The sequence below is a fragment of the Dermacentor albipictus genome, chromosome 2 (assembly GCF_038994185.2).
Source record: "Dermacentor albipictus isolate Rhodes 1998 colony chromosome 2, USDA_Dalb.pri_finalv2, whole genome shotgun sequence".
NCBI lineage: Eukaryota > Metazoa > Arthropoda > Arachnida > Ixodida > Ixodidae > Dermacentor > Dermacentor albipictus.
This window is the reverse complement of record NC_091822.1, coordinates 133,477,960-133,504,487: the sequence shown is the minus strand read 5'-3', so window position 1 is coordinate 133,504,487 and position 26,528 is coordinate 133,477,960. Positions and strand designations below refer to the sequence as shown.

At 42.3% G+C, this 26,528-nt stretch overlaps 1 protein-coding gene across 2 annotated transcripts in view; it reads left to right on the top strand.

The window, feature by feature from the left end:
* The window catches only part of LOC135917942 (uncharacterized), a 43,007-nt gene that overhangs the window by 2,532 nt on the left and 13,947 nt on the right, over positions 1–26,528 (top strand). The window contains exons 3-17 of one of the 2 annotated variants that reach the window (XM_065451582.1): positions 535–612; positions 3,945–4,065; positions 8,598–8,662; positions 9,771–9,848; positions 12,029–12,152; positions 12,991–13,055; positions 14,074–14,151; positions 14,457–14,571; positions 15,128–15,192; positions 17,824–17,901; positions 18,236–18,356; positions 19,663–19,727; positions 21,903–21,980; positions 22,224–22,344; positions 24,539–24,603. In XM_065451582.1, coding sequence (XP_065307654.1) covers positions 535–612; positions 3,945–4,065; positions 8,598–8,662; positions 9,771–9,848; positions 12,029–12,152; positions 12,991–13,055; positions 14,074–14,151; positions 14,457–14,571; positions 15,128–15,192; positions 17,824–17,901; positions 18,236–18,356; positions 19,663–19,727; positions 21,903–21,980; positions 22,224–22,344; positions 24,539–24,603 — 1,317 coding nt within the window. The remainder of the gene's footprint in view (positions 1–534; positions 613–3,944; positions 4,066–8,597; positions 8,663–9,770; positions 9,849–12,028; positions 12,153–12,990; positions 13,056–14,073; positions 14,152–14,456; positions 14,572–15,127; positions 15,193–17,823; positions 17,902–18,235; positions 18,357–19,662; positions 19,728–21,902; positions 21,981–22,223; positions 22,345–24,538; positions 24,604–26,528) is intronic. The other variant, XM_065451587.2, reaches the window with a different exon arrangement.

Genomic DNA, 26,528 nt, shown 5'->3' with positions numbered 1-26,528 from the left:
AGGCGCCTATATAGCCCTCCTAGCCAGTAACTTTACCTCAATGATAGCCAAACCAAGGCTATAGCTTGGAACACGCGGTCCATTGGATGCCTACCTCGGGCTGCCCTATGAGGGAGCCGTTCCCTTTACTACAAAGAAAAGTAAATATTGTGTTAGTTTTACAGAAGTTGGTAGTTTCCACAAGTTATGCATGTGCTGTTTTGTGGGGGGCTAAATCATAGAGCCTGAGCCGAGAATCAAGCGGAAAAAGGGCACACGATGGCATTTACAGTTTTAAACTTCTTTGCTGTGCCCATAGGCTCGTATAAAGTATGACTGACTCTTTCTTGACTGTTTATGTGGCTTCCTCTGTCAAAATTGCAATTACATAATTCCCCATAGCAACTTAGTCTCGAATTACGCACACAATATCAACCTTGCGACTCCTAAGCTGTCCCAGAAGACTTCGCAGGGCAGTTGTTTCAAGTAATCTGGAAGTGTTTCCTTTGGGCAAGTCTCAGTGCGATTGATTCCACGTGGGTTTCTATTTCACAGGGACACCTTTACCACAACTGTACCTTCATCTGTGAGGGAGATCAAGACTTTGTCTTGAGGGACGGCCAATCGTGTTTTGTAAGTATAGTTGGAGTGAAATTCAACAGCTATCTGTATAGCATAGTGCAATGTGACATAGTTTATAAAAACCTCCAGTGTCCCCATGTGACATAAAAATATAGGCGGAGAAGGAATAAAGAAACATGTTTTACACTCGACAATAAAAAAAAATCGCACCCTGACTAACTAAGATGCATTGAAAATGAAGGAAAAATGACGTGTTTCAAAGGAGCTAAGCGTTACACATACAATAAAAAGCAAATCTTTCTTATCTATTACTGCTCCCATTCTTGAATACTGTATGGGCGTGTAATAGACCAAAGGGAGTCTTAACAACTTACTGCGTTGTTTTCAATAATGTTCCCAAGATAAATGATACCTTGAAATAGCTACTTGGCTTAAAAGTTACGGGACCTACTGGAATGTGTAACCAAAGAAATCTTTGATTTAGCAAGTATGCTACTGTCTCCAACTCTGTGTATTGTCAGTTTCATTGCTGACAGAGGACGGCTAATTCTGTATACCATTTTTCTTCAGACCAAGAGTAGCAGTCACTCTGATATGCAGTACGCGCGACGGTTCTATTTCTTTCTGTGAACCTGTTCTCACACATAGTCTTGTGGCCTTGCAGTTTGTTAAAAACAATGTATGTGTACCAGTGAAAAACAAAGCAATATTTCATTTGTTTTACTTCCCTTTTGCAAGTCCCAAAGTAAACATTATAGAAAAGGAAGAGAAAGCTGGTTGGTGCTGAGAAAAAGAACGATTTAAAAAGTAATCAGAAGACAGCGTGACTAGTGCCCTCTTTCACATTGGTGCCTTAAGAAAAATGTTCAAGAATTCGATAACTGAAGGCACTTCACCACACTATTTCTACAGGGAGCTAGATAGGTGTAGTGGAATCAGGCGCGCACTCGTGCACTACGTATTGGCGCGAAGCCCAAAATTAAGGCAGGTTGGCGGTGGCGCTCCAGTCACGTGGGCTGTAGTGCTCGACCCCCCAAGCAACGTGAAAGTACGCATGTTGCTCCGTTACGAAGCACCTTGTGCTTAGGAAATCGTAATTTTTTTGGGGTGTGTGATTACCGTTAACGTGTTCATTGTAGTGAGTGACATTGCGAGACATTAAACGCTAGCGCCCTTGGTTTACTCCTGGCTTTAAAACTACACACTAATGAAAGAAATGCGCCATGTGGTGCCTGTTATACTGCTGCTCAACAGCATTGTTGTCCCGGGTATTGAATCAACTACAGTACCGAAGAGCAGGATCTGCAGCCATACAGGACGTTTAAGCGTCAACAAGTACAGTCAAACAGATGGCATTTACGACTGGCCTTTAGAGAGCGCTTTCAAGTGGCTCTAATGATCGTGTAAAACAGTAATGGAGTTATATTACGGAAAAAAATGACATTGGTAGCGTTATTCCAGATTTGTAAGCACTAAATAAGAACGCGCTTATAGTCATAGTAAAGCTTAGTTACATTCTTAAACGACCTTCGAAGCTTTGCTGGAGCACTCGAAAACGACCAGTCGAATGTGGCATGATAGTTACCGAAGAAGAAACAAAGGTCAGAACGTATAGGCTCGACGCGAAAAAAAAAAAAAGAACGACCAATGAAGAAAACTGGTGAAGATTCCTTTAGAAAAATACCTCCGCCTAAAAAAAAAGGATTCCTGGGTTACAATAAGCACCTAGAAAAGTACGCCGTTGTAAAAAGTTGGTTTATGAACACAGGCTATCTGTGAGGATGTGGTCGCGCGCAAGAAAATGCTTTATTTTCCCGGAAGAGTATACTGGGGATCTGCCCAGCGACTTCCTTCTTGTTTTTTGATGAACTATAGAATTCCAAGAAGCCCCCCCCCCCCCCCCCCCGTTGCTCTTAAAAACAACGAAGCCGCTTCGCGCCAAAAGCACTAACGCTGGTGCTGTATCCGCGACTCCTGTAGCCTATACCTCGGTGGCGCCATTGCATAGGGAACACTGCAACTTATTTACGATCACGCGAATAAATTTTGACGTTAAAATACGGCCGCCATGCCAGTTTGTGGATTACCTTGAGGAATATCAAATGAATAACGTCGAAGGAAGGGCCCTATTTTAAGCGCCATTTTGACGTTATGTGACATCTCACTGAGCCGCCATTGCAGACATTTTCGGCCGTAATTTATGGTGCGACGAACCTCGAGAAATGTCCTACTGAGAGGTAACGTGCAACGATGGCCGAGGGGCTAGTGTACTGCCATATTTTCGCCGTCGTTCGGGGCCTTGAACATATTCATGCTCGGATCATGCTCGGATCGCCCTCGGATGGTGTTGGCATTTGTGTTTTAAACCAACATTTCTTTTAAAAGAAGAGTTTATTGGAAATCATATTCGACTGAACATTACAAACCTTTCGCGACTTTTCCCATATTTGACTGCGGCATCAGTAATGTCATAAATATGAATTAGTTTTTACATCTTAAGAAAGTTTCACTTCGTTGGCTTTATAATTTGTGGGGGAAAAAAGTGCGCGCAACGTGATGCGTTGACGCTTCATCACGTGATGTGACTAAGCAGCGGAGTTAAAGAGAAATGGCAGCACCGGTTCATTCATATACATAGTGCAGACGGCCGCCTGTGGCGGGTGCATTGCTTTCGACGATATTCGGCCGCCTTGTCGATTAGGCAATATCAGCTGAGTCACCAGCATTTCATGAGATGTACTGGCGAAGACGCCTTGTGGGCTCGCGTAGGCGCTGTCGAACTCAATCATGGCACTCCCTCCACCCTTCTCTGTTTCTGCCCCTGTTTCTAAGGCCACGGTTACATGTGTAGACCAAAAGCGTAGCAGTTTGAGCGAGTTGGAATGTCATGACGTTTTTTAGGCTTGTAGCGCAGCTCAGAACGAGCAAAGAGGAAGGTACGCCTTCCACCTTCCTTTTTTCTCGTTCTGAGCTGCGCTAGAAGCCTAAAAAAAGTTGTGCATGTGTAGACACGCATACACATATCTGTCTGCTGTCTGATGTGACATATGTGAGATATCTCTAATGTGCCTTTCTGTGTGTCCGGTCATTCTGCCTACGCCACGACAAAGTGCAAGATGCCATACCAAGAAGCCCGTAAAGCTACCCTCAAAGGCTTAAAATTAACCTAGCTCAACGTTTTCGAACATGCACAAGAACTTGTTATCGGTATTTATTTGAGGAAATTTCCCTTTGAATAATTGGTGCGCACAGAAGAACGCCGCTAAATGTGTCTTTATTATTATTTAAGAGACAAGATATCTGCACTACCTCGGTCCACACCATTCTTTCTAACTAGCTGTTCTTCCTGTCCTTTTTCTTGCTTTTTTGTTTTGTTGTCTCAGGTTGCAGACCCGCTCGATGAGATGCCAGTAAGAGGAGGAGTAAGAACCGTCACCGGGGACATGGGAACCTGTAAAGACGGAAAGTGCGTCCTTCTACAGAGCGTGAACCCACCAGCAATGCGTAAGCGAACTTCTTAGCAAAGAAGAATAAGCAGAATTTACCTGAACCCGACAAGATAAGGTCAGACTCGTCGTCAAGAGTCGCACAGGACCTAAAACGAAGCCGCAGCTATACCCATGATAGTTCCAGTAGAGAAATGAGTTCTAATTTAAGAATTGTGCGCATATTCATGACAACCCGCCGTGGTTGCTCAGTGGCTATGGTGTTGGGCTGCTGAGCGCGAGATCGCGGGATTGAATCCCGGCCACGGCGTCCGCATTTCGGTGGGGACGAAATGCGAAAACACCCGTGTACTTAGATTTAGGTGCACATTAAAGAACACCAGGTGGTCCAAATTTCAGGAGTCCCCCACTACGGCGTGCCTCATAATCAGAAAGTGGTTTTGGCACGTAAAACCCCACAATTCAAACATATTCGTTACAAAGCTGCAGGAATTTGAAGTTGCAGTCTGAGACACTAAGGACAAATCCAAAATAGACGATCAGTCTGGTTATAGTTTGGAGAGCGAGTTGCAAAAAACAACAGCAAAACAATAAGAAGATATTGACAAGCATGGCTACACGGAGCAGGCAATACTATAGGGAGAATGGATAACAGAGATACATAGTAAGAGAACTACTCACATTTATGGAACACCGCAATTACAGGCAACATTTTATCCGTAGTTCGAGTGGGGAGTTACATCTTAGAGAGTGTATTTGTCACCTGGCCTTTCGCACTGGCAGGGTTAGCCTACATGCGTTCCCATGCAAGGAGTGAGTGAGTGAGAGAGTGAGTGAGTGAGTGAGTGAGTGTGTGAGTGAGAGTGAGTGAGTGAGTGAGTGAGTGAGTGAGTGAGTGAGTGAGTGAGTGAGAGTGAGTGAGTGAGTGAGTGAGTGAGTGAGTGAGTGAGTGAGTGAGTGAGTGAGTGAGTGAGTGAGTGAGTGAGTGAGTGAGTGAGTGAGTGAGTGAGTGAGTGAGTGAGTGAGTGAGCAAACATTTATTGGCTTCAGCAAAGTGCGAAAAAACGCACACCCGGCAAATCCCACGACGGGACCGACAGGTTTAGCCTGCCGGCCATATCGCGGGCGTATTGGACGGCCAAGATTTGGTGCTCAAAGACTTAGCAGTCCTGGCAGGGTGACTGCAGTCTTGGCGCTGCGGTCATACGCTGAGTCAATGGGGCAAGTTCACTGTAGGTAACGCGAGGTCTTATGTACCTAGTGGCTTTTTTTTTCTGAATAATTTGTTGTACCTCTGTCCTTTGATAGCTTTACAAATAAGCTCTAATTCAATTTGTTTTCTAATATCAAGTGCCCTCTTTTAATTCCTGCTTAGTCACATCGCCGTAGCATTGCGGCGCTACTATAAGCTACTCCTCGAAAGCTGACCTAACTGTGTTGCACCTACATTTTTCAAAATTAGCATGTGAAACTATTCAGTTCTTTTCAACGTCAGAAAAATAGTGAACCGTATACTCACCGTCGAAAGAAAAAGAAAAGTTGATAAAGTCGGCGCAAGAAAGCGAAAGAATGAAAAGAAAATTTACTTAAGAATGCCGGTGAAAGTTGGTCTAGAAGAATATACGTCTTAAATGGAAACAAATTTTTCGGATGGCAATCGCAGACGGTGAACCCCAGTAATAAACACGAGACCTCCTGTACACTGATCCTATCCAAATGTATTACTCGTGGATGGTACCGAGATTGAAATAACATGAGTCGTAAGCTTTGTGCTCACACCTTGTGGGGCAGCAAGTTGCACAACGCATTGTGAGTCACCTTCATGTGAGCGCTCCATGTGCACGAGGAACATTCGCTGTCGTTCTTCATCGATGGTTGACATATTCGTTCATATAGGACCACAACAGCTGCCATATCTTTTCAGATGCGCTTTTGACCAGGGTGAGACACACATGGATAGAAATTTAGCTGGGGAAAGCCGCAGAGGAGTCCACAGTGTTCAATTTCTTCAGACTGCTACCCTGCTCGCACAAAAATCACAACAGATGAAAAACAACGTTATGAGACGTCTGGATGATGATAGACAGCAAAATGTGATCGCGAAAAAAATTTTCTCCTGGATATTCCTACACAGCTACAACTAAATGACGGGCTCATGCATATCTAGAGCTGTACATTAGGAAACGTCACCATGCATAAGCCTGTAGCACCCAACGCAGCAGTTATTTTATGTGGTATTTGATACCTGAAAATTGTAATTTCAGCTCGGGACACTGAACGCTGAAGCGTTTTTGATACGCTGGAGCGAGTGTTTAGCTAATGTAGTTCAGCGAACATGTTACTACTTATTTACTCATGATAAAAAATATCGCAGTTTCGCCCGAAAGGTGGAGCATCGATTGCCCGAGAAAATTAGTAGAAAGCTATAGGAAATAAGGATAGTAGTTTTCTCGGCCGTAGAAACTTGCAAACATAGGCATACTAATTAAATTAACACGCATGGTGTCACGCGCGCACAAGCAAAAATGGACACATCTCACTCGATGACCGCGGAAACTGGCTGTCGGAACGCTGGGGTGAGGAAGCGCGTCCGCAGCAGCAAGCGAGCTGACCTTCGTACTGCGTCTCGCATCAAGGCCAACTAAGCCGCCAAAACATAGCGCGTGGCGGACTCTGTTTCCGTCGCACAAGGCTTTCTAGGTACAGCGGCCCGGGCGGCCACGCACCCCCCTCCCTACATTCCTCATGGAGCCTTGTGCTCGACGGAAGACGGCGCGCTTCCTCCACACTTTCCTCGCTTGCGTTCCCGAGACTGAGCCACGATAGCTGACTCATTTTCGCACGCTTTCACTCACACATACGGCATAAGGGGCGTGGCGACGATTTTATCACCTTTGGACTTTACACGGAACCTCATGGCGACGGCAGAAATGCGCTTGCCGCATCCATACAACTGCTATCGCAATAGTAATTAAGCTTCAGCGCAAATAAAGTTTCATTAGGTTTTTGTACAAATGCAATCTACGTTGCAAGATATCCAACTGAACAAGTTCTAATTTTGTTTCCCCGACGTGTAACTGTGTTGAGTTCTTACTGGATTAACTAAAAACTTTCGAGTAGAGCGTTTGCGCGGAGAAATCTATTTTGATGTTTATGGGCTCCTAACGTGTACTTAACACAACTACCGCTCACATAATTTTATTCTCACGTTTGGGTGCAGACAAAAGTGATCGGCACATACTGCGAACGACGCTTCGATATACGTGTAAAGAAACAGATCGAGTGATGCGAAATGGCCATGAGCGCCGGAGTTCGTCAATGCGTCATCCAATTTCTTGCTTCCTCCGAGGCTGCAACAGGGAACGGGGATCGCGTGGGCCACAGCTCACGCCATCCAATTACGTTTGTCCGTGCTTGCATGCCTGTCAATGAAAGTCCCAAATGATTAACTATTTCGCAGCCTAAAGGAGGCACTTGGCATCCTTAGGGTGCGTTCTTCAGTTGCATGCACGTCATGAGTGTGGGGTGATTGCTTTGAGCGCGTAGCATTTCTTGTTTTTTTTTATCTGCACCCTTCTAGAAGTTTTATAAATATGGATTAGTTTCTTAGAGCCCAAAACATTTGATATTTTTCTTATTCCACACCCTTTTGGAAGCTTTATGTTTAAAGAAATTTTCACACGAGAATACTCGGAACCTTTACGATGAAAATACTCTTAAAGGCTGCGTGACAGTGCTCAAAGAAACATTTCCTGTGTATCGTGTGTACGTGTGTATGTGTGTGTGTGTTTTCCTTTCTTTTTATTTTTTATCCTTTTCTCTCTCTCACCTATCGCATCCCTTTGCTCCTCCTTCAGTACAGGGTAGCCAACCGGAGATAATCTCTGGTTAACCTCCCTGTCTTTCCTTTGCCTTTCTCTTTCTCTCTCTCTCTCCGAAAGACAATGAGCAGGAATGTAACCGATTCAATAAATTACTCGCTCACTTCCAAGTTGCTATAGCCTTTTTTGACGTAGTTAATATGCGTGACTCTCTGAAACAGCGACGAAGTATTAATCCGAAATGACTTTAAAATAATAAAGAACTTTTATTTGCGAATTTGCACTAACAAATTACCAAACGGAATTCTGTCACTACATCCTCGCAATTTTAAGTGCACAACTATAGGATTGCCATACGTACCTTTAACGTAAATGTACATAGCGAAAGGCTCGTTTCTAATTTAGGCGTATCTGAACCCGCACAAATATTCCTGAGAATTCCACAGTACACGCTAAATCCCTACAGAAAGCGTTCGTGCAAAGTGTTTCAACGCGATTTTAGGTTGTGATAGTCCGATTTGAACTTTTGTTTCTTGAATTGAAGAAAAGAAAAGTGCATGGTGCCAGTGACGGATTGTTCCTATATAACTAATATCTACACGAATATGTGCCCGAGTACATCACCTAACTCTGCTTCATAGTTCATCTTGTCCCATGCATTGCGAAAGTAAGGATCGACGACCCGCACATCACCCACATGGTATCGCCTTTTGAAGTTTTTACAGGGACGCTAACGCGTCTATTTTATTCGCGTGCTATTTTTCCTCAGCTGAAACACCAAGGCCAAGACCGCCAAGCGACGTTAGCCCTGATTGTCATCGTCCAAATACCACCGTAAGTAGGCACAAAATTGCCGGTATGTTTTCTAACTAAGGGGCAGGACTACACAACTACGAGTGCGAAAATTTTAATGGTCAGTGCTAATCTAACGTGAACAAAAGTATTTCCAATTTTTTCTGGTCCCCTAAGCTAGCGCATCTTTCTTAGGTCTGCCAAGAATGCGGTAACATCGTAGGGACGCCAATGATGGGCTTTAGTCTCGAGAAAGCGGATGGGCAAATCGGAGGCAGAAAATATTGTAATCAGATTTAAACGCTGGAAGGACAGGGAAAACTAGCAACAGCAGGTTTCAGGTACGTTGAGCCTGCATAGTAGAAGGGATGGAAAGACAAAAGTTTACGCAAGAAAATAACACACAATGCAGACTTATGTATAGTCACATAAGAGCTCGCAAAGATAATTAATCAACTTTTTATAGTTATTCACTTTACCGTACAAGTGGCAACTGTGAAATGGACGCTGAACAGTGGTGAAGTCATTTCTGCCTAAGCGATTATAGATTTTAACCACTTATGAGAGAATGGCTGCGCGGATTGGAGAAACACCTCACAAGGCAGACAATGCTAGTGCTTCCACATTGTCCAATGCTCCTGTACTTCTCGTTACCATTCGCAATAAAAACATGACGTAACAAGTATATCTCAATCTGCGGTACTTTCGAAATATCAGTCATTTAAATCTGCAAAAAACGCATTATCGTTCACGTTAAGGATTGTCTCAAATTGCTTGAGATGGCATATAGGAAGGTGTTAAATGGAACACCAATATGTTTGTAGACAATAAGGGCGAACAGGATTACTGCGATGCGGACCTCATTTCACTAAAGGTCGTTTTCAACTGCGCAACTTCAACGTCTCTCATGAAGTGAATATTTAAAATATGTACAGTGAATCTTAGTTAGCTACCTTGACATTGTGAGTTCTCTTGTTAGTTATATGCGTCAGTTAATGACGTAATAAGTGCAAAGACCAAACGTTTCCATATACCCGGCGCGATCTTAAAAAAAAAATCAATACGTTCGAAAAAAAAAGAAACACATCGTATATAATATTCGTCTCGTCACACCTTGAATGAATGTGCTGATTTCTTTTTGATTTTTCAGGATTACGTTTTTGAAAAGTGCTCGTTTGTTTGTGAAGGAGATCAAGACTTCACCATGTACAATAAGGAACTGTGCATAGTAAGTATGCATCCTATAAACGTGTTAATTGCTTGTATCTAACTTGGGCCCACATTTTGTTTCAATCCTTCTTATTTTTAATAATTTTGTCCTTCCTGATTGACTTCGGAAAGCCTTTACCATGCTATTACTTGGGGCAGCCAGTCAAAGGGAAGTATGATAAGTAATGAACATATTAGGACAAGAATTTTCTTGTAAAATACGGCCCCTGCACATTACACCTTTACTCCCGGCTGGTTATATCTAGTCACGCCATTTGACATCATGTTCGTACTTTAAATTTCGGGCTGAGAACTGGGGTGAATTTTTCAGGCAGACATTTCGTACTGATGGGTTTTTCAGTCAATTAAGAAACTATGTCAGAAGCTACCGTACTTAAAATACTTGGTACACAATTACAAATTCGTTGATAGAAGAGCGTCACATACAAAAGTAAAAATCTGTGATTAATTCGACCTGTTGCAAATGTAAGCCCATGAGAGTTTATATGTAAAATTTAGTAATTTATCCTGAAGTTTATTTTCTATTGGTTACCAAACGCTTTCTCTGCAAAATTTGGCGACCAAGAGCAATAAAAGAGCCCGTTTGGACAAGGACGTGCACTAAGGTGGATAGGACACGTGCAGGGCCTTCTCTGTTGTGTCCGTATTCGTTACCATGGTCTTAATTGGCCGTTTTATTATAATCCTGTCATTACTATCACGTTGTGGGACCCCTCATCGCAAGAAGAAAGTTCAAAAAGTCAACTAAACTAAGCGAGATTCGAGGAACGTGTATTCTAAATCGTAAATATAGCCATCATGCTACTTTTTAGTTGACTTGGTCTAGGCTCTTTGAGGAGGTGAGGGCCACTGAGTACAGCTCAAGGCAAGCATGTCGATGATGTAAAGTTGTTTTCTGCAAAAGCAAACATAGTGATACCATCATATCAGCAATAAAACCATTTTATTATTCAGTGAAACCTGTGAAAAAAGGAAGAGGAAGGTAGGACCTTCCTCTTCCTTTCTTTTTTTTTTTGCCTACCGCTGCTGCTAGTCGGAACTGTATATCGTCTAGGGTTTGCCAAAAATTTACTTAGTTTACGCGTTTATTGTCTTTACGCCCAAAAGCTTGACGACTGACTTCTGTAGAATGAGATAACCCTAGAACATAACGTGAGGCGGAATCTCATTGAAGACCGTGAAATTGTGGTTTTCTCTATCCATCGTACTTAATGAAGGCTTATAGTAGATTATATTGTATTTATTTATTTATTTATTTATTCTGCGGCCTTCTTCGTTCTTTCTACCATTTCCCCTGCCCGGAGCACTGTAGCAAAACAGAAATTTACAAGTGGTCAAACTCTCTTTCTATTTATTGCTGAGAAATTCTTCTAAATATAGAAGCCTTTTTTTAACGACTATAAGCAACAAACTAATGCTAATTGAACGGGAAGGAAACGAGGAAATTATCACCTAAACAGCGTCCACACGTCTCACCGGTAGTCACGCGTGCGGCAGTGCTGCGCATTGATAGGCTTTAACTCGCTGGTTGGTTATCCATGATTTTGGTGAAGCTGCGCGCGTGAAAAGAGACGTTAACGGAAGCATGAATGACGAAACCACACACATAAGCTATGTATTGATATGGACAGAAAGAAACGTTACAAAATGCGGGCGGCATTCGAGCTACCGTTCGAGGAAGTAATTGACAAGCAATGTGCGCGCATCTATTGGCACAAAAAAAAGTCTCCGGATAAATTAAAATTCTTAGATTAGAATGTCCCATAAGAGGAATCATGCTCAGAACACTGGCATAGCTCTTCATATTAGCGCCTCACGCAACTTCACAGAAACTGTTTCAACTCGCACAGCTTGCAGTGTGGTCGTATAAGGCGGCGCACAAGTCTTGATTTAACTAAAACCTGGACGGTAAAGTAAATGAACGTCACTCGATGTTCTGCATTGCTACGCACAGGCTCTCCCTAGGGTGAGTGCTGGTATAATTTGTATTTATACTGTACGAGCACGCAAGTCTCCCAGTTCAAGAATTTAGGCATCAGTTCTTGGCATCCTCGCAAATAGAGAGAATTCCAGACCTTCAACATATCTTTAAGTGTCTACAAAGCAACGCAGTATTTACAGATGCTGCTGCCTAGAACATATAGCTTCCGACTTCATTAATAAGTTTCAATATTTCAGCTTCCCGGGCAATCTTCATCTGGCGGAACATCTTCAGTAGAGGGCAGTGTGGCTGCTTTCGTTACGGGAGTTTGCGTAGACGGAAAATGCGTTCTCGAGGACACCTTGGCTCCACCGCAAAAGCGTAAGTTCTTTGCCTTGTTGTAAAGTGCACTCTCGGTCTTTGACGAAAGGGTAACCCATAATTGTCGATATGCATTGCGAAAAAGATACCGTTTAGGTACCACTTCTATAGTCGTGCACGTCAAGCTAACGGCTCAGGATCAGAAGCAATAAAGGGAAGAATGACATGTATAACCATAGTTGCATACATGTTAACACGTTCTACGTCGTATCACTTAAATTCCAACTCATTCTGGTATATAGTCATCAGACATGACATCCTCAACTACATTTTTTTTTATGACAGTTATTGCCCTCCGCCCCCTGGCCCTGTCATAGCCACCGTGTTCCTTAGAAAACTTATACGACATGAATCAATATTACCCGAAGGAAATGAAAAGCTGGCTCACCCCTGTCGTTGCATCGGAAGTTACGACACCGTAAAACAACGCGGCGCTCACCCACACAAGAAAAAAAAAAAGAGGACGAGCGCTGACTTGTTTCCCTTACCTTCCGTGTATATCTTGTAGCTAGGCGCTGTTGAACTTGAAGGTAAAAGCAAAAATCACATTATCGTAAAATTTTCGCGTGGTTCTGAGCTTAAATTCTTTTTAACACCATTTTCATCTCTCCCATTTTTCTTGGAGACGAACAAATGGCTCAGTCAAATTAGGCGCTAATATGCATGTGATGACACATCAGGGAACTTGCTGTCCCGTTTTTTTTAATGCTTTTTTGTTATACTTGACTATCTCATTGAAAGCACAATTCGCCCGACACCACTTATCTCAAGTCGCAATTTTTCAAAGCAGACACTCTTTAGGAAGAGTTTGTAATCACACTTCTCAATTTTCGTGTAGCTGTGCAGCCAGCGCCGCCAAGTGACACCAACCCGGATTGTGCTGCTACCAAGATCAAGCTGGCCGTATGTACCGCAGATTATCTCCTCAAGTAAATTCACTGTCCTTTTGTGTACGTTATGACGTCGAACGGGACGTTCTTCGGACAATGTTAGACCGGCCAGATTGTAGACGATTTTCCAAGACAAACGTTTTTTGGACGATGAACCCACGTGTCAAAAGACCGAAAAGCTACGCAGTGACTAATTACTACCATTTATGACATCGACGCGTCTCATTGGCGCTCGCCTTTCTTTTAGCGCAGTGCCTACGGCTTCACGCGGTTGAGCTTGAGGATGTGGCTTCTTCCATCCCAGCCGAGGCGGCCGCATTTAGATGGGAGCGAAATGCAAAAACGTTCCTGTGCTAAGCTTTACGGTGCAGGCTAAAGAACCTCAGGTGGTCAAAATAAATTCGGAATTCGAAAATTATTTTTTTTCTTTATTTTGGTCTAGGTCAACTCTTGTAGGCATGATGGTAAGCCCGATGTTTGTTTGTACTGATATGGCCTTGTTCTTCTTGTTTCCGATCTGCACAAGATAGCAAACCGGCCGGGCGTCCCTTTGAGCTCCCTGCCTATCCTCCTTCTCTGGTGGTAGACACTTGGGCGATGGCTATCGGACACTTCAGTGCCTGGCTTCGCGCTTGTTATCACACAGTTTTAGCATAGTATGGAATTGCCGAGATTGTGGCTTGTGTCCTCTCTAATCCTCTCCGCGTGTTATGGATAAGTGAAAATCCGCATCTTCAATTGAACAGCGAGCTGTTTATTTACGAAATAACGTAGTGTTAGTGCTAGCAGAAAATACAAATGCAGGTTTCCACATAATATAGCATGTAACTTTTTTCACCGGCATTAGGTGAACGAGCTGTGACTTCGATCACCGTTTTAGGAAAATAATATAGATCCAAGTATTCAATTTTGCCTGAAATGTGTACATTATTTTATCCTGTAGGTTCGATAAAAATGCTGCAAAAATTAATTTTATTCATTGCACGACACATTTCATGTCAACTACATTCTTCTTACGTTTCATTTTTCAGAATCATCTTTACCACAACTGTACATTTGCTTGCGAAGGAGACGAAGAAATATCATTGAACAATAAAGAATCCTGTATAGTAAGTATGTCCCAATGAACAGTTTTCTACTTACACGTACACCTCGAAGCGATGACGTTTCTAAAATTGTTTGTGTGTTGGTCTAATGCACATGCCGTTTCCCAACTGTCACGTTGTAATCGTTATACAGTTTCTAGCAGAAGCAGTATAAGTGTGTAAAATTAAAAAGAAAACTTTGCTTCTCAAATAGTTCCGAACCGGCGAAGTTGCTTTGTACATTCTCAATTTCAAGATTATTCTGAAGATTATAGCTGTGGGGCCCATCATTATTTGATTTAATAAAATTTTTGTGTTTGGTATTTCAGCTTCGAGGAGCGTCTCAATCAGCCTCAAGAAATCAAGTAACGAGAATTCAGGGTACTGTAGACAGGGGATTCTGCAAAGGCGGAAGATGTGTTTCCCAGAACGACAAGACACCTCGTAAGATTAATTCATGAGCTTTCATTTTCTCCGTAGAAAATACTCACTGATACATCAACGCAACGTGCTACAAGCTCACCCGGATAATCTTGGGCGTCTCGCATGATATGGACTATATGAAGTTAACTATAGAAGTTAAATACCTTATATATAGATTGAAGACCATATTCTAAAACTGGAAATTGTAGTCGGGAGCAATCAATACAATAAGGAATGACATTATCATGGAGACGTTCTGCGGGCAGGCAGGCAGGAATGGAATAAACTCGGAAGATTTAATTGACCAAACTTGTGCCCTCTGAACTAACAAACACTTTGGCGATGGCGATACGAACAAATACGGTTGGTATTCATTGAATCTAATGATATTGACAGCGAAATAACATACTCATGCAGTGATGTCAGGAAACTCTTTTTGCATGTTCCCTAGTTATGCTTTGTTTTCATGCGAAGCATGGAGAAAAGGAATGATTCTATCATCCCCCGTCGCCTTATCTGAAATAGCTGAAGAATTGTTGCGGCGTGTAATCACTATACCGTAATTTTTTTCGTTTAGCTGGAAAACCTGCGCCACCACGTGACACTAATCCAGATTGCAATGCTTGGAAGACGAATCAACGCGTAAGTAACGCAGATTCTCTAGTCAAATGTGTTGGATGTCCTAATCTTCGTGAGCGTCCTTTATCTGTCCGCTCGGCATTTTCTAGTTGTAGGTGATTGTTCAATGGTACTTCAGTACATGGTCGCGCTTTATATCAATTCTCAAACGAATACGCTTAGCCGATATGGAGATGGTGCTTTGGCACTCATAGCGGACTCTATTTGCATTTCCTTTCATTTATTTATTTTATGAGAGTGCCCAAGAACAACTTTACGCCTTAATATTGGTAAACTTGTGTTACACGAAGAACATGAAACCGAAAAAGAAATTAGAATATCTCAAACAACAGTGGTACAAAGTGGAACAGAAAAATTGAATTAATCAAAGGGAGAAGTCAGATAATGAGCAAATAGTAGGGATGAATATATTAAGATCATGACGCAAGAGATTTTGTCGTCTTACAAGACGTGTTATAGCCTTAGAAATGCAAGGGGAATTCACGTAGAAAACGCTAGGATTACGCAAGCTAGGGCGAGGCACACAGGACGTTACAACTGACAATGACCACAAACAGGAGAAGGGGTTGTGAATTAGGTTTTACGAGAATAAGTAATCATGGTATTTCGGCCTCATTTCTTGGGGACTAATATTAAACCTGCGCAGTACACGCTCGCATAAAGTACACGGCGTCCACGAAATTGATCGCACAGGATACGAATAAAACGGATTGTATACATAAACAAATATTTGCCTTTAGGATGAAGGCCAATTTCTATTTTTTTTTGTCTGTTAGAACAGTAGCATTCTGAGGCTTCCACAAGTACAAAATTTCGAGGATACTACGCTCATTTGAGAATTGCCGTTAAGCGAAACTTTCTTTGATGATTACTCATATGTCTAGTCAATATTATGCGAACGCAATGCCCATGACGCACATGATTGCATCGGGGATGGTACGTGCCAAGTTGCACATACACAGCGGTCTATAAGTTGTGTCCTACTTGGCAAGATCGCATTCAAAGGCAAGGAAAGGTTCGCTTTAACAGAACGTTCTAGCTCTGGGCCTACTCCAATTTCTCTAAACAAATACAATAAAACGGAAAAGTTCTCTCGTTAGACAACTCCCAAACACGCTGTGAATAAAGTTTGGTTCGTTTAAGAGAGACATCTGCATTCTACCGGCTGAAACAAAGCAGAATTTGGATTTAGCGCGTCTTTGTTTTTTAAATAAATTGCCAAATATTGATATGTTCACAAATGTGATGCCCGGAGTTCACAAAGTCCTAACACACCCAAGAAAATATATAGCAGTTGTCAACTGCTTCCGTTAGAGCACCTAAAGCGGGCACATTTAATTTACCAATTTAAAGCCTCTGTGAAATAGAATATTTACAAGCGCTTCGTAGACGTCCTACTCACAGATGAATGTATATCTAAGTACTACGTACAGTTTGCAGAATTGCGCGCGTTATTTTCTTTGTTGCTGACTTACAAGGTCACTAACCTGATACTCCACCCCTTCTTTATTTTTTTGTGATTTCAAACGATATCTATAAAAACAGTTGATCTTTTAAAAAAATGTGCTTGCCACAGTTGGTATAATTCACTTTTTCTTTTTATTCAACAAACGTTATCAAATTTAGAGTACTCGATGCCGAGCAAACAAATTCTACATTTGCATATATTTCAATACAAGGTCCTGAGGTAAGGCTTCCTCTGAAAAGCGCTCGTATTCCTCTGATAATGTTTGCAATAGCTCTTATGGCCAGGATTAAGCATATTAGCTGCCACATGAACAGAGAACTTTCACTACGTTGGCGACATCAACAATGGACTTTCCTTCTCAAATATATTTACCTCTCCTTACCTCAGTGCAAGGTAACGAGCTAGAGTTGACCTTCCTGCATTTCACACACCGTTATCCCTCTCTCGCTCTTCCCTGCAGTGCTCAAGGTTAATAAATTGTAATGTACAGAATATCTTCTACCAGGAGGCAACTGCTCCTGCATCGTATACTAGGGATAACTTTTTTTCGAATAAACTTTTGAAACACCGCACAGAGCGTATACCGCGATTCGGCCGTTTCAAAAGAGTTACCTTTTAAATAGGTGATCATTTTTGCTTGACAAATCACAATGTCCATACAGCTAATTGGTATACTCCCCAAAACTTTTTCAGATATTCACTACATAGGGCATGCTGCAATTGTGAATATTCAAGGGGAGCATTAGCGAAGTCATGTCTGGTTAGCGCAAGTTCTTTCGAACCACTAGCCCGCAAAATCTGCTAGAAATTGCATCAGCGTCCCGTTTAAGGTCGTCCCGAACTACTTGAGGAGAGATTTTGGGAAACTATGAACTAGAACACCAGTGCACTTCTTTAAGGGTGAATACCTAAAAATTGAGCTGACCTTATTATTACTTCTACATAGATATTATTTCAATGGTTGTCTGCTTCAATGTGACAATTACAAACGTGAGTTTCTATCTGTTAGGCATGACTACTTTTTCAATCGCCGCAAATTGAAAAACCAAGCCTATTAATACAATTTGTATTCCTGTGCTTGAAGTATACAATTTTCACTTAAAAAAATGAATAGTATGGTGGCATGTTTGTTGCAAGCTCTGGTGCTTTCATATTTTATTTTTCAGAATTATCTTTATCATAACTGTACGTTTATCTGCGAAGGAGACGAAGAAGTACTGCTGAAGAATCGGCAATCTTGTGTCGTAAGTGTGGTTCAACTAATATTTTGCTGCAGTACACTTTGAAACTTGCCTGTTTATCGCCCTAACGAGTATCCTTCATACTCTTATGGTGTAGTTATTCCTTGATTCTACAGTTTTAGCAGAAACACCTATGTGAGAATACAGTAAGTTCAAGCAACCAATACCAGTTATTCCCTCATATATGTTCACCTGATAAAACTTCTGAATATACCTCAAATTGCAGATGCTGATAATAAAAACAATACGTGTGGCCTTTCTACTCACCTACATTCAAATAAAAAGAAAAGAATGGGGCTTGTAGTGTTCATTGTTATTTTTCTGTCCGAAATTTCAGCTTCAAGCAACACCACAATCGCCTAGGAGAAATGGCGTAAATGGAGCTCTTGGTAGTGTAGACATGGGTGTCTGCCTAGCCGGTAGATGTGTTCAACCAAACGAAATAACGCCGCAAATGCGTAAGGCCTATTCACCTGCCTTTTCTTTCCTATAGAGAATGTGCGCTATTATTCTTACAAAGGGAAGGACAGTTCCCCTAGCGTAAGCTTGTGTACTTTTAAGATATGGGTCGCACGTGAAGTGCTAATGCGGTAACATAACTTAGAAATCTAGATTTTACACGAAGCTTTGAAAAGCTGGAACTGTAATCATAGTGAACCAATAGCACGCATATCCAACTCAATGCTGCGATATTAACGATGCGAAGTTTGTTTGGGTTAATGAGATTGCAGCGAGCCGTGGATGACAAGCACATGACCTCGTCACCTGTAGCTGTTAGCTGCTGCGTCAAAAGGGCGAATGTGGTGTGTGACGCTTGTCATGTGAATAATGTTGATTAGAGGTGTATGGGAACTCAGAACTACGACACATAGCTCACTACAATTGAGGCTTCTACGAGCCTTCTGTCAAAGGGGCTCAGTGGCCCATGCCCATTGTGCGATATTGGTGCAGCATGGGAGCTTACCTAATGACCCATGCGCAGTGACCGTAGACCGTTGTAGACCAAAGGACAAGAAAAAATTGCGCGAACATGAAAGAAGACATTGGAGATAATGCGCTCTTCGGTGACGAGGTTGGTGTGCTTTAGAAGTATCTGTAAGGCAAACATTATAACTACAGGTTTTATGTGGTGCGATCATTGGCACAACAGTGACGGTCAAAACTACGTGACTGTTAGGCTGGGGCATGTGCTGGCACGTACCCAGTTGACGTAGAAACAAGTAGCTCAGATACGTAAAAAAAGCCCTTCAATATTACAACCTGCCTTGTTATAACATACGCGTGCTTTAGATATAAGTATCAGTCAACATTCTATGGGGGGACGCTTTAAGGCGTGGTTTATCGTTTGATTACGCAGAACACGTGTGCGCTCACTGGCCCGGTTTTCTCGGTGAACATTCAAGGCTATACAAGTTTTCCATTTTGCGAGAAACAATACTCTTCGTACTCGCGTAGACCAAGCTCCTGAAGGATTGTCAGATAAAAAAAGAAACGCTTTGCTTAAAAACAACTAAGCAATGACATGTAGAATTTTAAACTGAAAAGGTTAGTAAGCTGAAGTTGCACTCATAAAATAAACAATGAGCCTGGTCCAAATGAAGTCATAAGCATAATCGGACTAAGCGGAACATCGAAATCTATTGCTTTGTCATCCTAGGCCATCGCGAAAGTGAGCCCATTCACAAAACACTAATTCCTCGCAATCACTCGTGGACCACTTGCAAATGCGTAACATCGTGCAACTTTTCCATTGTTTTCGCTTAGCAAAGTTTCCATTGCCCGGACCACCAAGTGACATTAACCCGGATTGTTATCGTCCCAGTTCTACCGTAAGTATCTAGGGTCAACTTATAGCTTTTACTTGGCGAGTGGAGTTGGCATTGATTGGCCACCTTTGTCAATAATATGTTCAACATCAACAACAGTAGCGTATGTCTGCTCTTGCGAATTGTTCAGCATAATAACTTCCTTTTCGATACAGTCGCTGAAGTTAACTTATTTCCGAAGTCCCCAGTCATAGTGTGCTCCCAGTCCAAATTGTGCAGAGTATTTTATGTTGTTGCAAACTCCTGCCGAGCATTAGTCTATTCGAACATAGAAAACCGATGCGGTGCCGGCTTTTGTGGCATTTAGTGGGCGCGACTACTGGTGAAACAAATACAAGGATCAATTCCAAGCAATTCATCAATGACACATTCCTGGTTTTCTGCCCGAAAGGAGCAGTAATTGTAGCAGTATGTTATATTTCTCGTTACTCTGTAACCCATCCTGCTAACACATATTAATGGTCCCGCTGGTTGTGGTACCAATGAATAGATTATATGATTGATTATTTATTAAATAGTAACAGAACTCAGACTAAAAAATGAGTGAAAATATCATGCAAGACGGAGCTATATGCACTTATAATGAGTGTGTTTCACCATATTTGTTTATGGTGACACTCTGGCTTCACAGCTGGCCTAGAGTTAACTAATCAGTGCATTATGGTGCTTGTGTTGTACAGTTTCAGCGTGTGCTAGTTTTTTTTATAAAAATTGGTGCCTCACAATAAATTTTCAGCCGTTATTTGCGCACAAGCGCAGTCGTCTCCTTCTCCTTCCCCTTAGTGTCGCGTTTGGAAGTCGAAAAAAAAAATTACGTTATGGAAAGTCTCAGTTTCATATCATAGAACTACGTTCAATTGGTGGGTGTCTCACTATATTCAAACGCGAGCATTTTCATCTCTAAATTTGAGCCCAAGCACCAGATGTCATCATGAGAAGCCACCTTAAGTACCACACATGGTTGATCACAGCGACTATTGGTGGCAACATTACCGTGACTGAAAGGCGAAAAATTTAGAAAATTAATGTATCTTATTGGCCTTAGTGGAGCAGCAAGAGCCTATACTTCCTAAGCTTCTCCCAGCTTATGCTCGGTTTTGATATTGCTTTCCCAACGTCGCAGCCAGATTGATCAAAACTGGCGTTATGTTGCTGTAACGACAGAAGAAATACCTGCAATTCTGAATTTATGGTCTAAATTCAAAGCATTATATCTGAAGCTCTCAGCAAGGTCACGTGGGTGATTTCCAGTGTTTTCTCTTCACATTAAAAATCAATTTTCCGCATAAAAATCGTCAAAACTATGCTACAGTCCTGAACTAAAGCTAATAATGTCTATACCACTAAGACATCATCAGTGTATAGGCCGTAGGTAATTAGTAAATCTCCAAATAAAGCTCAACGACCTGGTTTTGTGACGCGTGGGAAGGTGCAAGTTAACTTTGGAGTTTGAAAATAGTCAGTCTGTGTTATCTATGTGCTAAGGATTCGTTTAGGGTGAGTCAGATAATTTGTGGATTCTGGTTCATCTGGTACGAAGGCAATCAACCTTCCGCCCCTCCCCTTACACACACCGTTTACATATGCACGTTCCGAACTTGGTGTGCGCCGTAAGAAAGCGGGGCGTTTGCGTTTGTCGGCAGCACACACATGCTGTTCGTCACAAAACTGTGTTTGCAGGTTTACTCGGAGGATCTGTCAGGCGACCCGCTCTGTTATAAGCTAGAAATAGCGGGGAATAATTATTGCATCATCATCTATACACGGGGACGTTCATCGATATTGATATGAGAGCTACATCCCAACTCTTTACTATCTCGCAGTATATTAGGTCTGCCAATTGCGAGGAATACAAATTAGTGATCAATCAATCAATCAATCAAATCAATCAATCAATCAATCAATCAATAATTAATTAATTATTCTAAACAAACGTTCAAAGCTATAATCAAACTGCAGCGACTAGTCTTAGTCTCCATCAGCAATATCAGTTGGCTTGCTAAATTTCGTCCTACCCAGAAAACATGGCTTGGAACAGTGATTAGGGATTGCGTCCTCGGTGTCCTGTGCGAAAAAAATTTCAACTCCTGTTTTTAGGATGTGTTGGGAATTTACTGGGAATTGGAAATTGGTAACATTTTGAAACGACAATTTCGCATCTTTTTTTCTGTCTCCCAGGAATACATTTTTCAGAACTGTTCATTTATTTGTGAAAAGGACGAAGCATTTCGTTTGAACAATAGTGAGAAGTGCACAGTAAGTATGCATTTATACTTTCACTTTCTTTACACCGATAGCATATTGTCGCTCAATCTACACGCACATAAGACGCACTTTGCTATTTTAAACTATAGCGCTCCATTTTGCGGTACACTAGCAACCTAAACAAGAAGACAAACTTATCCTCTTACCTAAAGGATTGCAACATGCACATTGTTCTCTTACCTGTCACGTTATAGGTGTGTTTTCGTTTTCTTTTTATGATTTCCGCACTTACAGCTTCAAGGCCAGTCCCCAACCGCAATTTCAACTTCATCACAAGGAGGCACGGCCGCTTTTGTTACGGGAGTATGTAAAGAGGGAAAATGTGTTCTTCCCGGCGGGGCTCCACCTCAAAAAAGTACGTTCGGCTCTCTCGTTCTGTCCTCCTGCACAGGGTCCCACTAAGGTGTCCCACTAAGCCCTGTATTCCGCAAGGAAAACAGGGCTTAGTGGAACATCTTACAAGACTTCGTAACTTCGTAAATATATCTTGAGACTTCGAACGAGACTTCGTAAATATAATTTGCGCAAGTGCATTTCACGCGTGTGTAGGGGCCTACTTCTATCGGTGTAATGTTTTTTTTTTTCTCACTCCCTTGCTTTTATCCATCGCCATCTCACCTGGAGTAGAATGTCAAGCATGTCGCTATACCTAACCACTCCTTTACTAGGAAAACTTCTGTTTCTCTCCTTCATTTCGCCATAAGTAGTATTTATTTTTTACACAAGGCTACATAAAGAATAAATAATCGTGAAGTTTTCAGGAAGGAATTCTATTTCGCTCTAAGGTATTTTAATAAATTGCAGCAATGGTCTACTGAAATATCTACGTATTTGTAGCTGTGAGGGCAGATATGATATGCCTTGTCATGTGCATATTTATAAAGAATAATGCAAATACTCACATCACCCTTTGCATGGATTCAGATCCCGCTCTTTTGCAGTACGTTGCATGTTGTTGCTTGCATCCTGCTTTGTACTGAATCATTCTTGGCCATACAAAGAAGCAATGCGCTACGGAAGAAACATTTTTTCGTAATTCACAGCGAACACACAGCATGTGTATATCGTCTGCATCTAGGTAAGCGTCACTGCGATTTATTCCTCAAAATATAGCGAGGTGCACTTTTATTACCATGTATTTCATTTTTCTATACGCACCTGCTGTGGTCCCTGATGGGACTGGCAGTATTGAAAATAAATAAATAAAAGAGCGGCAGTATCTTTATTCGTGAATTAAGTTTCTACTAGTCGTCGTAGCAATTCTGTTTCGTCGTCTTTATTATTTGTCTAATTCTTTTAGTGAAACACGACCGCCATGAGACATTTACTTGTGCCCTGATCTTGCCAAAATAAAAAAGATAGTGATTTGTGCATCATTCACCCCATAACTACATTAAAACTTGTATCGCTTGAATTGAAACTTATATCAATGAAGTCCCCTCACTCCGTAGCTGCGTAATTCCTTAACTCGAACAATGTGACTGGCAGTTACGAGCCCCCACTCCATGATATAAAGCTTTATACTTGATCTTGTGAGCTTTACGTACTGCAATATAAGGTTGTAAATAATGTACTGTCCTCTAGGTATAGTTGCCGCGATCGTCGTCATTGTGCTGCCATCGTCGTTCTTTTGCTACCATCGTCATGTCAACGCCATTATCATATCGTTATAGTCGTCGTGCATTTGCCGTAGCAGTCCTAACATCTTATTCGTCGTTATTTTCTCGGTGTAGTTGACACCATACCACACTCATCTTTCGTGCTTGTCGCCACCACGCATTCACGCTTGTCATAACTGGCATTGTCAACGTCGTGGCCTCATATTCGTAACGATGCCGCCATCGTCGCTGGCCCACAATCAAGTACATCGTCGTCGTTGTTGTTCGTGGCTTCGACGTTATACCGTAATCGTCTTAAGCTAGGGTGCCTTTGTTATCCTGCCGTTTGGCGCTTTGTTCAGGTCCACATATATGCGCATGCCGTGCCAAAAGCCGAGAGTGACAAAGAGTGAGCGAACAATCGAACAAGCAGCAAGATCGGGCTGTTTCTTTGGTCATAAGTGATTTCCGAAGCAAAAGTAAACGCCAAGCTGTCACGGCTGGTAAATTGCCATAGGGTGCACATTATCTAACCATCGAATAGATATGATGGAAGCTTGAGTGTTCAAAGATTCTTCAGTGCGCACAAGATTACCGCAATACATTCTGCATGCCCATTCCGGTTGTCTCATTGCCGCTTACAAATACACTTATTTCCCGCACACTTCCTCACAATCGAGACCACTGCCTCATTAAAATTTTCTCCTCAGTTTTACTTCGTGCGCCTAAGAGAAACGCACATTTCTGTGTCCCACCATGCAGAGTACGTTGCCATTGAAGAAAACTTCGTTTATATCTATACGCACGGCGCCGGGCATTCCCTCCCGTCGCCCCCTCACCTTCTTTTCCGCCGTTGATCGTTTTCTAAAGCTAATAAATATGCCTAAAATTTCTTAAGTAGTTCGTCCATAATTTTTCTTTGTTTGATTTTCCCTCCTAACATTCTGCTAGCTGCAAGGCCAGAACCACCCCGTGAAACGAACCCGGATTGCAAATCTTGGAGGAACAACCTGAGTGTATGTATATTAATGTTTCTTCTTAATTCCTTTTATGCAAGTTCAAAAAGTGCATGGGCCTCAATGTACCAGTAGTGTTAGCAAGTGCACCAGAGTATAGTACCATTCTCTATCTTGGGCTATATACTATAGCATTCTGGACTAGCTTTCGTGACTCGACCCGGTCTCTTCAAGTCGTAACGCCTTGTGCTCTAATCTGCACGGTATTTTTCTTAACGCTGTGACTTGTACGAGTTCGGGCTTCACCAGACGAAGCATCGCTTAGGAATATCGCTACACATGCGAGTCAACTTACGCGGCTAGCTGTTCATTAGCGCGTGACGAGCACAAGGGCTACCAGCCATACGACATACGCACATACGCTCATGAGGGTGCGTTCCATTGCGAGTAGTTGAGATCGTCATAAACGGAAGCTTAAATGGAAACGTGACCAACTCGCCCAAGACTGGTTTTGGTGTCTACATTGAGTTGCACATTAATTTCTTTTTTCTCGATAACTCTCGCACAGGTTCAACTGTTATCTGAATGAACGTTACAACATGAATTTGTTTGACCTTCACGTTTGGGACCTAAAGCCTTCTTGTGGCTTTGATTACTAAACTTTGTCTGCATTTATTGCAATCCATCTTTATTTGATCCGCAAGGCAAAGGCTCTGTGCGCGCACGTTATCACTGCGGGTTCTGGCATTTGCAAAGTGATGAAATTCATCACTTTGCAAAATCATGAAACCGTTTAACTTAAGTCGTAAGAACGAACATTATGCAAACTCATACTCTACCCCCATCTTGCCCACGCTGCCTGAACCACCCTTCCTGCAGCTCTCATGTGGACACCAGCGCCACATTTCATTTTAGTAAATTTTTGCGCAACGGACGTGTCCTTGCACGGCCATCTGATGAAGCTTGCAACCTGTGACCGCAGCGTTCGGTAGCACAGTACTCTCTACCTCCGCCCTCTCGTAATTGTTATTTTGCTTATTTGTGTTTTGTTTGTGCTTATCTCTCTGCAGTGGAGGTAATGCATAGACGCATGCAATTAAAGTTTAATTGTTGATTGAATTCGTCATCGAGAAAGGAAGAGCGAACTTTATTTTCGATGGCATGAGTCCGGTTTTTCAAAATCAGGGTGCTTGTGTTGCCTCGCACTGTAAAGGCACAGAGGAAGAATTATGTTCAGCGCATGAATGTGGTTACAGCTTCTGCAATAAAAGGTGCTCACCACTGACAAAAAGGATTATGTGCGATGCTGCAATTTCTTCTGTTTTAGCTTACCTAAAGCTTATGCACAGTATAATAAGTTTCTATGAACTTTCTTCGTGTGCTATGTAGGCATGGTTATTATATGCCCTCTCTTCTCAATGCCTTTGAATATGCCTCTAAGATATAACTAGCTTTCGGAACCTCCTCACCCATTCGTTTTCCCAGTAATGTAATCAGTCGCTGCCTCTAAGTCTCCTTCAAAAATCATTAACTAACCTTTACACCTGCCTTCCATCAGGCTTCACCCCAGCAATTAAGCCATCGATTCCTCCATGGTGTTTGGCTCGACCCGCAGTGCACTTCACCGTACCAGGAATCAGGAAAAAATCTGAGCTGTCGTCACCTGCTCTTAAACGACTAACTCGGCTCCTTTTGCATGAGAGGTACGCCGAACACATACTGATGCTGAACACATGCTGATGCTGATACTGAACTGATACTGATGGATCGGCAACTCTCCAGTGCTCCCCTAGAGCCGTGGTCTTCCCAGCAAAAGCCATCACCATCAGTTTCAAGACATTTCACCCAACGACACCGATGGCTGCGGAACTTGCAGCTCTTCGCGCTGCACTTCGTCTCGTCTGCCAAGAACAACCTCGAAGATGGTCAAAATTCAGTGACTCGAAGGCAGCACTGCAGTCTTTGCTACCAGCCCTGCAGTATGG